Consider the following 14643-nt stretch of genomic DNA (forward strand, 5'->3'; position numbering starts at 1 on the left):
AACCTTTAAACATGCATCAGCGCAGGCTGCAGCACATGACTGAATAGCTCAGGGACGTGGAGCCGTTCGCTTCCAGGATGCTGGTGTTAATAGTGTCTGAAAACTGTTCCCACTGGCTGCTGATCAGCGACCCGCATCAAATGTTGACATCCAGCATGAGTCCAAATTCCCATAATTAATGTATAAAGACACACATTCCACATACATCCCAGCACATATGCACTATTTACATAAATTTATTCAATCCACTACAGATTATTTGGACGGCTATGTAAGGCATATGGTTTTCTGCACTAAAGAGGTTATTTGATAGGTACCTTTCACAGGACTGGCTCTGCCTTTGTCTACACTACTTTATAGAGATACAGGTGTCATATGCTGACATCTTTCCTCTGCCAGAGATGTAGAAAAAAAAGAGAAGACTGCTTCTTTTCAAATCACATACAAGTTATATAATAACTTTCAAGCCTGGAAGAAAAACCAGATGGTATCTTCCACTGAAATCAGAAAAACAAGCACGCACTAAATATGCTACATAAAACTATGGCATTAGCACTCGTGCCCGTTTCCAAGCTAATCTGAAGACACTAATAATTTACTGAAATAAATACAAGTAGGAACTGGATAACCTCTTCATTTATACCTACACAGATCTGTGTAAGGTTCATCTCTATGCTCCAGAGGAATGGACTATTGAAAAGCCTTGTGTTGGATGCGTCCCAATGAACAGCCACACGCGGCACTCGCTGTGAACACAGGAGGGAAGAGCCAGACCTTAAGAGGACATCAGTTGGAGTCAGCTGGCTTGGTGCGGATTGGGAGAGAAACATGGGAATCTTTGTGATTTCAAGAGGATGATTTTGGGTGCTGATCTTTTTTAAAAAAGATTAAAAACTTAAGTCCACCATGGTTAGTTGCAATTTAAAAAAGCAGGATTCCACTGAGGCATAAAGAAGGCCTATAGTATCGTAAGTTGCTCATAGAGCAATACCAGGCTTAAGCAAAGGAAGAAATAGTAAAAAGAACTGTATCAGGGAAAGTCAGCCTAACTCTTGGGCTGAGTGCAAGTGGGTCTGTCTGTTATATACACACATGGGTTGGATGTTCCCCAGACACCACATCAGATACCATGCTCAACAAATTTGCTTCTGATGGACACTGGAAGCCCCTAGGGACAGCAGTATGGACAGGTCAGTTCAGTAGGCCTTGCTGCTCTGCCAGTCCCCTCCAGGAGACAGCTTAGCCCTTAAAGCACTACAGTTCTCTGGAGGCATTGCCCTCCATTTGTCCAGCGAGCACAGGGGGTGGCAGTAGCAAATGGTGAGTTTCTTCAGTTCAGAATCCGTGCCCAGGAGAGCTCATGTTTCCAGCACTCTGATGAGAGGGAGGGGCTTGGGTCCAAGGGGCTTCGCCGACCTTTTACTACAAAGCAAAAAAAGGAAAGCACTGAGGCACAGAATCAACTCTATGCATTGGAGCTATAACTCAAATTATAATGCATGCCTATCAAATCTGGGTTCTTTACGTGCGCCCCCCGCCCCCGGATCTATCTGGGTTATTATATGCCTCCCCGCATCAATCTCTGATCATCTTCCAAATATCTATGCACTAAAGTTGACAAGTCTTGTACCCCCTTTACAGACAGGGAAACCGAGGCAGAAGGATACAATTGCTTTGCCCCTTGCCAGTGCCTTCCATCAGGGGTCTTGGTGCTTAACAGTGAATCAAGCTTCACAAGCACTCCCACAAAAAGGTATCTCCTCATTTTACAAATGGGAACATTGAGGCAGAGTGAAAAAAATGACTTGGTTCAAGGCAAACACTGAGGCAGTGACAGGATTAGAACCCAAACCTCCTGCCTCCCAGGCCAGTGCTTAGCTCACACGTCCCTGTAGAAGAAGCAGCTTGGAGTTGACCACCACAAAACCTGGCCTCGGTCTTCCACCACAGGTCAATGCGGCTCCCTGCTTACCTGCTCACATACTCAGATTTTGAGCGAGCTCTGGTGCTATGGCTGCCAGGGTTGGTTTGCTTCTCGATCAGGTGCTCAATACGATCGTGCATCTCCAGATTCTGAAACACAGACCAGACCAAGAGTTTCAGGTCAGTCTGGAGAGAAAGGCCAAAGCGGTGGCGTGGAGTTGATTAAGCCACCACCCAGTGAACAGAGTGCTAGGTCAGCAATTCCCATGCGTTATCGGTTTGCCACCTTCCTAAAAAATAGTTGTGAATAGCGCTGGGGGAACATCAAGATCACCAGTGGTACGTGAAATGTGCACCACAATTTGGGAACCCCTGTGCTACATTAACCCATTGCATCAGAAGACCACACGACACAATGCTAGATAAACAATAGACAAGTTTTACTCCCTGCACTAAGGGCCTGAGGTCAACCCGTCTTTGAGCAGACTGCACGTTAATTAGGGGCCCAAAGAGGAGTCGGGGCAGATTAATTTCTTGGGGCTTTCGTCTAATTCACCCTCCTACGTGCAAACTGCAGCCAACATTGTGCTTTGACACTTATGATCCAAACAGAGCTCATGCCCCTGTGCCGCCCCCCAATCAAGGTTTCATTAGCTTGGCAGCTCTACAAGAACATATGGGATTAAATAGGACTTTAACTTGGATTTTAGACTAAAGCGAAGTATCAAATAGACAGCTGGCTTCAGTTGCACCATTTCAGTTTTCTGCCTTCAGGTTCAGGAAAAGGGGTGACATGCACTCACTGCCCCATCCCCCTCTGCCGATTAGCAAAATGCCAAGGCACCATGAACGGAAGAGAATGGTTAAAAGCTGCCAGCACAGGCTCAATTTTAGCCAAAAAAGGAGATGCATTTGCATTCCAGTATCACAGACCCTGAAGCGCCGCTTTACAATTTGCAGTGTTACTCTCTGGCCCATACATGCCACCAAAATAAAAGATTCATGGCTACGGAAGCCCGCTTTATGAGATCATGGACTAGACTGGAGTTGTGTCTGCTGCAGTAACCCAGCTTCACTAAGAGAGACACAATATAGTGTAAGAAAGTGGCTCAGCGGAAACCATCTAAACCTACAGACTTCAACCCAAGCATGACCTGTCCTTGCTTGTGCAGCGGGCACACTGCATGCTAAGGCTTTGCTAGCTTCTCTATCACCCCGACTGGGTGGCCTTCAGTGCTTTCAAAGAAAAAGCAAAGTTCATTCCATACATTCCAGTTAGTTGTTCCAAACTTCAAAGTGACTTGCAAAATAATCACACGTGACATTTCACTGGCATTTAAAGTTTGAGAGGTTAGCTCGTATCAGTTAAACGGGAAAGCTCTGATCAGTTAAAGCAGGCTTTATCACCCCTCAACATGCACTTCGAAAAAACAACTCCTAGAAAGGCAGCTCAGCCAATCTAAGGAAACTAACAAACATACCTCAGCTTCCAAGTAGGCAACTCTCTCTTTGAGCTCCTGAATAATCACATCCTTTGCATGAATCACTGTTTTGGAATTCTGAAGCTGTAAAGGAAAAAGTTAATCGAGATGACTAAAGAAATCTCAGGACATGCCTACACTAGACAAGGTATCTGGAAAGCATAATAAACGAGGAGCCTTTTGAGGCTAACACCAAAAAATAACATTCCGTACAGGTTTTCTGTAACTTTGGATCAGGGAAAAGGAACTCTACGTTCTGGGCAAGAGAGTTCAGAACTTGTGGACAGTCTAGAATTAACTATTTCACTCCCAGAGATTCATTGATGGGCCCCACTGCAGACAATGGGCCAAATTCACTGCTGGTATACAAGAGAGCAACTCATTTTATTCCCAAGTAACTAGTCTTGCTGGGCACTATGGTCCGATTCCCATCGTCGCAACCATTCCTTCAGAAGATCAGACCTTTCACACCTGGGTCCCTCGGGGACCGTCATCACTTCGGAGGGCACCGGGGTGGAAAGTGCATTGTGATATTTTCAAACAACTCCCCCTAGCAGATGATCAGAGCCAGGCTAAAAGGCTCCATGTGGCATTCGGCTCATGCTAACTCAGCCAGGAGAGACTTGGCACACTTTGCACTGCCTTGGTCCCGTTTCCTCCTCACACCCAAAAGGAAACATTGCCTTCTTCCCTTAAAGATGGTCTAAAAATAGCTTTACGCCCCTCAGCACAGATTCTGCAAACTCAGCATCTTTTGTATTATTTGCATTCCTGTAGCTCCAGGAGCCCTAATCATGGACCAGAGCCGCACTGTGCTCAGCACTGAACACACACAGGTGGGGGGAAGACACTGCCTGCCAGCACCAATATGTTTCCTAGCCCCAGCAAGGCGCACCCACCTGCTCAATCATCTGCCGGACTTTGCGCTGCTGACTCTTCAGCATGTCATCGAGATGGTGTATCTTCTCCCGCAAGGTGGCAACTTCTTTCTCCAGTTTGGCCGACCTAGGAAAGAGACATACGAGTGAGTCAGAAAGAGCCATTTAGCCTCCCCCGATTAGCAGAGGAATACGAGACTGAGCGTTTCACCACAGACATCTCACCACCTCCTCAGAGCGGTGTTTATTCTGCCATGGACGGTCAGTTGTGGGTAGTGTCTTCTGTACACATGCATGAACCCCAGCCACTTGGCGAAAAAGGAGCAGTAATAGGTAGAGAAAGTAAGGGAGATGGGGTTTTATCAGATGATGAATCATGGAGCTAGACAGCTGCTCTGGACTGCAGATGCGCCAACAGTAGCGAAGACTGAGTGGAGCAGAGAAAGACAAGGTCTCAGTTTACCACTTGGATCCCGGAGCAAACAGGAAACTAGTGGAGGTATCTGAGAATGGACTGATGTGGTCAGGTTTTGGATGTGGGAGATCTTTTTTCTAACAAGGCCACATGAGGACAGTGCTCAAATTATAGGGAAGGTTTTTGGGGCACAGTAGGCTGCAGTAGGAACAGGCGGATTACTCATCTTCTTGAAAAAACCCTGACATTCGGCAAGCAGCTACACCCGCCCTTCACAAGAATGCAAAGTCATGCCCCAGCGAGCTGACAGCCTCCTAGGCTCTCTCCCAAATTGGTGACTGCCTAGAAGGAGTCTCAGCATCCCTGCCCAAGGCTGAGCCTCACCTATCCTGTTCGGCGAGCTTGTCATTTTGCAGGCTTCTCAGTTTCTCCAGCTCTGCTTCACCTTCTTTCATCTTCAGCAGCAAACTCTGATGTTCCTGCAACAGATCAGAGGACAAGTTACAACAGATGCTCTGGCCTCTATTTCAGGGCAGAGGCAAAGCATCAGGCTATGTGGATCTGTAGCACTGGGCAGTCCTAGGAGGCAGCCTTGGTTGTCAGCAGAGATGGTGACCCTACAGTCTGTACCTCATGGAAATTTAATGTTTGTGAAAGGAGACAAGAAAGAAAGAAATTCTCCATTCCCTTTACAGGACGGGGCAGCAGCAGTGCACGTCTCCCCCACACTGAGCTCTACCACCATGCTTCACCCCTGCCCTAGACAAAGCCCCCAGTAGGGGAGCTCAGTCTCCAGGGCTTGACGACACCTTGGCCCCTCTCCTGAGGATGCCAATACAGGTGCCAGCTGTGCAGGTAGTTATTACATGGACACCCATCCCCTGGAACATGTTACCCAGAAGCCACCAACAAATGGCAACCGGCAGACAGCTGGCACGCTTTCTGCTGTAGGGGAGACACTTCTGCTACAGCAGCATCGCTCTGGAACTGATCAACATCCCGCACCTTACACGTTGCAAGCACTAAACCCATCACCCTTTGCAGCGAGCATCTGACAGAGTGGTCCAGACACTAGACCATTAAGCAGGTCCCATGTTGATCTCTAAGCAGTACCTTCTCCATCCCTGACATGAGCCTCTGCACTTCCTCCAGCTTCACTTCCTTCTCCATCATGCCCTCCTCAGCCTTCTTCAGAGCTGCACTGGTTTGCTCTATTTCTTTCTGGTATTGAGAGGTTGTCATCTGCAACAGGACACAAAAGAAAGATGTTTCTGATCCTCAAACAGTCAACAAAGACAATGAGAAGGCCCCACTCAGTGACTGCATTTTAAAGACATGATGGCATTTTTAGTCTCAGCAGGTGTATTTCGCTGAAGGAAGCCAAACAGCCCAAAGTGCTGGAGAGAAGGAACCATTACAACGCTTTGTCTTCAAAGCACTTCAGGCTAACTGATGCATAAATCCTAGGGCAATGAAGACAAAAGTGCATCATAAATGCCAGAAAACTCATCATTCAGGCATGCGAGTTATGGACGTTTTCCATCTTCTTTCAGATGAACACACTCGGGTATGTCTACACTTGAACCACAACAGCCCAGCTGTGCGCAGTAGGCTTCTGTGTAGACACCATCTACAGCGTACACCATCTACAACCAGAGCGGTTCTTCTGTCAGCAGAGACACTCCCCCTCCCAGAGAGGTGGCAGCCAGGGCAACGGTAGAGTTCTTCTGTCAACCTACCTCGGTCTACATTGGTTGGCTTAACTACATCACTCAGGGGTATGAATTTTTCACACCCTCAAAGAGGTAGTTTTGTCGATGTAAGATCCCAGTGTAGACCAGCCCTCAGCTTGCATGAGATCCCCTAGCCCAGGAGTCAGCGACAGAACTGGAGCTAGAACTCAGGAGTTCCTGGCTCCCAGACTTGTGGGCTGACCATTAGATGCTTCTGTTGCTCTGTAGAGAAGGATTCTCTCTTTTCACACCCACCAACCTCCCAGGCTTGTCCAGAAGGTATAGCCGCCAAACCAACTGATTAGCATCTATACAACATCCATTTAAACAGGAAAATTATTTGTCAGATAACTAGTACAGCAGATCTCTGGAATCATGCACAGATTTCCAATCCCTGGGGTATGTGTCAGGAGTGCCCCAAACTCATTACATTTCTGCAACTCCCACCAACCCCAAACTCTCTACAGGAAGCAGCAGAGCCCTAGTCTGCACTTAAAATTTAGATCGACCTAGGTATTCCAGCTGTGCTTCCCCACCAGTTAGTTACTTTAGCTCTTAGTCACCCAAACGCACATCCCTGCTTTGGAGAGGAGGGGAACAAGCAGATCTCTGCGGGGCCTCCCTCTAGGAGCACACATACGGGGTAATAGCATTGCCTTTTCCAGCCATTTTAGGGCTAAAGGGATTTCTCTTAGACAACAATTCACTCAAGATCCAAGAAAGAAAATGGAGCCTGGAACCATTGACACAATGGAACTAAAACCTGAGGTATCCCCAAACATGGACTCCCCTCCGCCCCAGGAGCTCATTACATTTAATGGAGTCTCCATATACGCTATGCCAACATGACAAAGCCACAGTTTTTCCCTAAAAAAAGGGGGGATCATTAATCCCCAGTGCTGGGGAAAGAAGCAAGAGAGATCCTGCTGCGTCCGCACCACCTAGCACACAGGAGCTGTCATTTGAAGTTACTTGCACTGCAAAACCTGCTTATATCTCTAAAGCAGCGTGTAAATTGTCACAGCTGAGTGAGTATGAATTCAGCTGCCACCTCAGAAACCCACATGTTTCCATTTAATAAGTTACTTGATATGAAAACATGGTGGGGTCCCAGCTGCCCAGTTTGTGCCACATCCCTTCACCACCAAGACATCTTGTGATCTTGATGTAACAAGCTAAACATCTCTCAGAGGAAGGATTGTGTTGTGCAGAAGGCACTGGACAATTCAGCAGATCTGGCCGGGCTCAATGCTTGGCTCTGCTTCAGACTCCCTATGTGACTCTGTTCAAGACACTTCGTCTCTGTACCCCACCTTTCCCCATCCATAAAATGGAGATAATACTTCCCTCATTCACAGTTTGTTCTAAGGCCAGAAGGGACTAGTGTGATCATCTAGTCTGACCTCTTGCATAACACAAGCATCCTACCACCAGAACAAGGACTTGAACCCTGGGCCCTCAGTTTAAAAATCTGATGCTTCACCACCCAAGCTATCTAGGCAATTCACTGCCGTACGCAAGATACTCCTATGCTTGTCATGAGCACTAGGATGTCCTACACGTAATTAACAGGATAAATAGAAATTGGAGGAGACTAAGGAAAATGGCCAAAATGTCACTTGTCTTAGCAAGTGCTTTGCCACCACCCACTAAAGTCGTTATGATTTTACCTTTTGTTTAACAAACATTACCTGGAAACAGTCATTGTATAAATCAAAACCAGTTTGTGAAAATTTCAATGCAATGTGTTTACTTACAGTTTACAGATTGTACATATTTAGTTAAGACTAATGGCAACCCCCGTGCTCAACTTGACCTTTCGCCCTCGCATGGGGAAGAGGCTGGTTGTGCTGGCTGGTGTGAACTAGCCAGAATTTTTTTTTAATCAATCATTGTTAAAAGCTACTTAAGTCCATTTACTCTCTGGGTTTCAAAACTGCCTGAACAGCAGCTCTTCAGAAGTGTCCCCCAACCACGCAGGCCAGCACAACCGCAAACTGGTTCCAATTATGATGTATTTTTTGTATTGTGCTTTCAGCCAGGAGCCCCAGTCAGGGATCAGGGCCTCATTGTGCTAGGCGCTGTACAATCCCAAACAAGTTTGGGTGTTGCTATCAGGAAAGAGCAGCGTAGCTCTGATTGTCTGGGGAAAAAAATGGGAATTGATGGTTGACAGATTCATGATTTATAACAGGGGTCGGCAACCTTTCAGAAGTGGTGTGCCAAGTCTTCATTTATTCACTCTAATTTAAGGTTTTGCGTGCCACTAATACATTTTAATGTTTTTAGAAGGTCTCTTTCTATAAGTCTAACATATAACTAAACTATTGTTGTATGTAAAGTAAGTAAGATTTTTTAAATGTTTAAGAAACTTCATTTAAAATTAAATTAAAATGCAGAGCCCCCCGGAGCAGTGGCCAGGACCCGGGCAGTGGGAGTGCCACTGAAAATCAGCTCACATGCCGCCTTCGGCATGTGTGCCATAGGTTGCCTACCCCTGATTTATAACCTTTAATCCATATCACACCCTCCCATTCTGCTTTCCAACACAGCTTGTATCAGCTCCAGAAGGACGGGGCTGGACAGTTTCAGAGAGCTCTGAAAGCTACGTAGCAGCATGCACTTGAAGCTAGCCCCTCATTCAGACAAAGGTCAAGCTCTTTCAGCAGTTCAACACTGCTGTGTATTCACCTCAAATGCGGTCTTGTCGGACTGATGCCGCTTCTCAGCCTCCTGCAGTTTCGTGAACAATCTCTTTGCTGTCTCACGAATTTTTTCTATGTCTTCTCCTGAATCATCCTCCTGCAAACACAGCACGGAAGCTTTATTGGTCTCAAGCTGGACACTACCAGAACAGACACATTCTTTTTCTCTGCATGTGGAGGAGCCAATACTTTTGACCAATAGGTTACAAAAGTCACTACATAAAAGGCTGCAGAAGTTGCAGTAAAGTTTGATTTAGGCAAGTAAGAGAACAAGTTCTCAAATTCTACACTGAGTCAGGTGCCTCGGGGCCCATAAAAGAAAAAAATTGCATGTGACTTTCTTAGGTCTCCTTTCAGCCCCCCACATGGTGTTTCTAGGATGCTGTCATGAGCCACCCTTAGGTATCTCAAAACCATCAAGTGAACCAAGTCATGACAGCTTAAACACTGACCGATTACTGAATCCTGGCCCCCTCAGTTACGGCTTTTAAACTATTGGCAAAAGGGCTGCAGCATTGCATGGTGCCGCTCTGTAGCATGGAATGCCCTTACTGCAGAGACAGGATGAGATGCTGTATATTGCTCAATTTTCTGCAAACTGCACTCACTTTCAGATAAGATGGATTCCTTAATTATCCCTGCATCCAAAAGGCTTGTGTGAAAAGGAGCCTTGTGCTTGCAGAGATTTAAAAAGAAGGTGAGCTCGTTACTAGAGCAGCTGGTTTAAATGCATGTGAAAATCAGACCTGACTTCTAACTAAACCCAGATACGGCCAGAACAGCACCAGTGAACTTTGGAATGCAAGGAAGATCTTAGAGCAGCTATAGGTTTGAAGTGACCCCTGAAGTGAAGATTTAAAAAGAAACCAAATCTAACTGCTCAAAATACAGTTTCCCTTTTTTGGTTCCATACCTGATCCTCCAAGGAGTTCCTATGCAAGCCATCAGCGTATCGCCATATTCCATTCTGGTTTTCGAACATTACCTATTAAAAAAATTTAAAAATCAAGAACTGTGATCCTCCCTCAAAACTAGGCTTAGATGTTACAGACAGAACACTTCCATCAGCTTTAAATCTTTGTATTGCTGTAACAGCTTTAAAAAAAAGGAATGTATTCTTTGTAATAGGTTTACAAAGAAAAAGTGCACTAGTGCATTTGAACAGCCAATGCATTTAGCTTGCTGAATCTCTCTCAGTTCTTCCTCCAAAGAAGGTCTTCGAACAGGCTTTTAATCACCCAAGGGGATTTTATTTCTAGGCCACATTTTGCTGTTATTTTTAATCCAAACATGGCACATCTTTCCTCAGGAAAGGAAGTGCCACTGCAAGTTGACTGAAGAAATGTTCCTGTTACCTTTGCACATTGCAGGTTAGTCTTAGCTCCTTGTCTGCTCTCAAGTTTACTACTTATATCTTCCCGCAGCATCTTCAAAGAACTTCTAGCCTGGTAAATGCAAGTCAATTTAGCTTTGTCTGTGTGGACAACAGTGTCAATTATTCTTTTCAATATACATCAAATGCACATGTAATAGGTCCCCAAAACAGGGTGTAAATTCATTACATGCCAGTGTTTGAGGCCAAACAAGCAAGCAGAGGTCTTTGTCTTGTACCAACGTGCCACAAAAGTCCCTGATTTTACTGGATATTCGCCAGCAAGCAGCACTGACTACAAGTGTCTTACTATCCTTGTTAAAGTGTAAAGGACAGAAGAGGGACGTCCCAATATGTATGCTGATTTTTCATTATTGTTTAATTTTCTTTGCAAGAGTACTTAGGTACTTCTATTTGTTGTAGTTTTCAAACAGATTCTTGTTATTCCATACATCTGAGCCCATGTGTCTTCAGCCATATGGGAGTTTACTGACAAGTACAGTCTTGACTTGCACCTGTGATACAGAACTAGTCACTAGAGAAAATGAATCAGGTAATTTTTACAGGGTCACTCCTCCAGCAATAGTGACACCAAGGCTGAAATGCTGATATTTCAGCATGTACTTTCTGCATCTATAAGCACTTTTCATACAAGGATCAGACGACACTTTTCTAGCTTTAAAGCTCTAAACCCCCTCTGTGAGGTATGTAGTGACTCACTTTAGAGGAGAAATCTGAGACACAGAAGAGCCAAGATCATACAGCAGGTCTGACTATGCTACGTGGCACATTCTATCTCAATGACGCCAGCCACGGATCCAAGGTTCTTATAAAGCACAAGAGCGGCTTCAACTGGTTTGAGGTAAAAGGTCTCTTCTATACAGTTTCGGTATGGGTGTAACAACAACGTCTGTTAGGGGTGCATTTATTTATTGATCTACTTATATCAGGACAACCCCTAGTGCAAACACAGTTCTGTGCTTATTTCTCCTATAGCCGTTTTCATCAGCAGATCTCAAAACGCTTCAGTCTTTTAATGTATTTATCTTCAACTCCCCTATTAGGTAGGGCAGCATTATCAGCCCCATTTAACAGATGGGGAACTGAGGCACCGATTGGCAAAAGGACTTTAAGATCACACAGGAAGTCCATGAAAGAGTAGGGAATTAACTGCAGGTGCTCCCACATCTTAGGCAAGTACCCTTAGATCCTTCCTCATTCTGCTGGTATAGCTTATTCCCCTTCCCATACAGATAAAGTTAAAGCACTACACCATGCGTGTTGAATAAGGCCTAAGTCACACCATTACCATGACTGGCACTTACACCAAGTATACATCCAACTGGAAGTGAGGGACACCCTGACCAATACACACCCAATGAGAACTCACTGTAACAAGTGAAGAGTGGTTAATAAAATGGAAATCCCAGAGACTTAGTACATGCATATAAAGATTAAAGCATCTTGATGGCTTAGAGATAAATTTCAGTGGCTCTAACACAGCGGTGTCCAAACTTTTCCTCTCACGCCCACCCTTACCAGTAATGGAATGTGCCGCCCCCCACACACACACACACGAGCCAGGAGTGGAGCCATGGCTGAGAGCGGGGGCATGGCCATGGATGGAGCCGCAGCCAGGGTGGAGCTGGGGAGGAGCGGGGCTGGCGGTGGCACGTCCTCCCTACACCCTCAAGGGGACTGGCCTGGGCTCTGCCACACCTCCTGGACATCCCTCCATGTCCCCTGGGGGGGGCACACCCCCAAAATTGGGGCCCACTGCCCTAACAGCAGGAATTGTTAAAGTCTTTGTGCTTTTCAACTAGTTTTCAATTAGTCCGACCAGGTCTGTAGTGTGATTACTGCAGTGAACTATTTTTATTTTTATTTTTTAGGGGAAATGCATTTTGACTCAGAAGCTGGAGGCCAGGATTCAGAAGGATAATATAGAATGGAGGCATACAAACTGTCCTAGTCACTCAGACGTTGGGCTCTCTAACCCAGTATCCCATCTCCCACAGAGGAAGGTGCAAGAAGCCCCCACAATAGAAAATTATGGACACATTTAAGTTTATTTAAAAGCCAAGACAGAGACAGAGCAGCCTAGACCCCACTACTGCAAAATATGGAAATGGTTTAAATAGCAACCAGCTATTTCCCACCCCCAACCCCACAAAGGTCCAGTCCCATCACTGCTGCCAACTGGACAGGGAAACGTTAACCCTTGAAGTGTCAGACATCAGATTTTCTTAGGCAGGTGGAGCCTTGCCTACAAAACTGCCTTTTAAGAGGCAGCTCTGGTGCCACGCCTGGGTGTGGCTGGGGAAAGCCTAGGCAAAAATCATGCAGTTCTCACACTGCTGACTTGCTTTCCCAATGCAGCACTGCAAAATGCCTCGGCACTGTGGCAGTGTCAGGCCATGTCTACACTTACAAACTTACAGCGGCACAGCCGTGCCGCTGTAAGAGCGCCTGTGCAGCCATGTTATGCCGACAGGAGAGATCTCTCTGGTCAACGTAATAAAACCAACTCAACAAGCAGCATAGCTGTGTTGGCAGGAGAGCGTCTCTCCCCGCCCCACACACAGAGCCCTGTGCACACGAGCTCTTATGATGGCAAAATTTATGTCGCTCAGGTGTGTGGGGCTTTTTTCACACCCCGGGCAACAAAAGTTTTGCTGACATAAGTACTAGTGAAGACATGGCCTTAGTCTTTGGAAAAACAGCTACACAGGTTTCTACTCTGGCATGGGGGGAATGGGCAGATTTCTGTATGCAAAGAGAACACCTCTGCCATGACACAGATTCTTCAAACATTGCCACTGGAAGTTGAGGGCACCAAAGCTTTAAGACAAGCCTCCAACAGGCAGCTGTGAGAATTCAGACTTTGGTTGGGTTAAGTCAACAACATATTGTACGTTAATTCTGAAACCAAAAAGCTACCTCTTGAATGTAACGAACTTCGCTTTTCAGCTGACTGACATTCTGTTCATGCTTCACCTTGTCCTCAGCTCTTGCTTTCAAGTAAACCTGAATCAGAAAGAAATACCCCAATGAAACAGCTGTTCAGTTGCAGAAGATACAAACCAGAATGGTTACAGTCACAGAGTCAGGTATAATGAGGCATTGAGCTCTCAAAGCCCTTTAAGATCTTCCAGATTCCTTTTCTACCTCTAGTCCTCCTTTCATCAGGACATTGTAGCTGGGATTTGGACACCCAATTCCCATTAATTTTAACTGGCTTTGAAAACTTCAGCCTCTAGCTTGACCTTTTCAATAAAAGTAGTTAATGATGGTTATTGCCATCAGTTTTTCCTCCTCTTTCTAACTAATTTTTATTCACTGCCTGGTTTTACATTTGGATGGTTCTAAAGCATTTGTTTATTTCTCTAAGCTCTCCCTTAGGATTCCCAGGGTGTGGAGACTAAACATTCCTCAGATGCCATTTTTGTTTCGAGTTTTTAAGAGTTCCAGTTTAAACAAGTTAATTCCATTAAACCTGGGAAAGTTACTCAGCAACTCTGCTGAAGTTAATTTACTGAAAGAATGCAAGGTTTCTACATTTCAAAATGGCCGCTCCTGAAAGAAAACCCACTCTGCAAGCATTGCCACAGGCTCTCCTCCCCAAGTAAGGATACCACTAACCACACTTGCTAAGATTTCTTGTTTGCACAGCCCAAATCAAAATTTTTAGTTTACATCTAAAATTAAACAAGATTAATTTAGTCTTAATGCATATTAGGTACCTCTAAATTAATTGTGCAAATTAATTATTCAGATCAGCTGGGAACCATGATTAACACTAACCTTGATGATCTCCTCGTTACCATCGCTGGATTTGATGCATTCTGAAGCCAGTGAATGGCCATTACTTGATCTGTTGGCCACCATAGCAAAGGCCCTTCCAACAGGCTGCAAGAGACAATGTAGTAAGACATTTAGATATTGAGATGATTTGTTTGCATAGCTTGTCTGGACCTGGCACAGACAGCTTTCTAGTCAGATCAGCATCAAGCACTTTATTAGGGGAATGCTGTGTAAAATGCAGTCTGGACCCTGTGGGACAGGGACTGTTTTTTAGTTCTGTGTTTATACAGCCCCTGCACAATGGGACCCTTCTACATGACAGGGGCCCCTAG

At 45.4% G+C, this 14643-nt stretch overlaps 1 protein-coding gene across 3 annotated transcripts in view; it reads right to left on the bottom strand.

The window, feature by feature from the left end:
- Window positions 1-231: 231 nt before the first annotated feature.
- Window positions 232-14643, bottom strand: part of TUFT1 (tuftelin 1) — a 30293-nt gene continuing 15881 nt past the window's right edge. Inside the window, exons 3-13 of one of the 3 annotated variants that reach the window (XM_074938499.1) lie at window positions 14312-14416; window positions 13448-13534; window positions 10491-10580; window positions 10049-10120; window positions 9122-9232; window positions 5811-5939; window positions 5082-5176; window positions 4304-4409; window positions 3405-3488; window positions 1973-2073; window positions 234-1422 (exon numbers count right to left, since the gene is read on the bottom strand). In XM_074938499.1, the coding sequence (XP_074794600.1) occupies window positions 1359-1422; window positions 1973-2073; window positions 3405-3488; window positions 4304-4409; window positions 5082-5176; window positions 5811-5939; window positions 9122-9232; window positions 10049-10120; window positions 10491-10580; window positions 13448-13534; window positions 14312-14416 (1044 nt within the window). In that variant the 3' untranslated portion in view covers window positions 234-1358. Of the gene's footprint in view, window positions 1423-1972; window positions 2074-3404; window positions 3489-4303; window positions 4410-5081; window positions 5177-5810; window positions 5940-9121; window positions 9233-10048; window positions 10121-10490; window positions 10581-13447; window positions 13535-14311; window positions 14417-14643 lie in introns of all 3 variants that reach the window. The other 2 variants (XM_074938500.1, XM_074938501.1) reach the window with 2 other exon arrangements.

The sequence above is a fragment of the Natator depressus genome, chromosome 24, assembly GCF_965152275.1.
Source record: "Natator depressus isolate rNatDep1 chromosome 24, rNatDep2.hap1, whole genome shotgun sequence".
Taxonomy (NCBI): Eukaryota; Metazoa; Chordata; order Testudines; family Cheloniidae; genus Natator; species Natator depressus.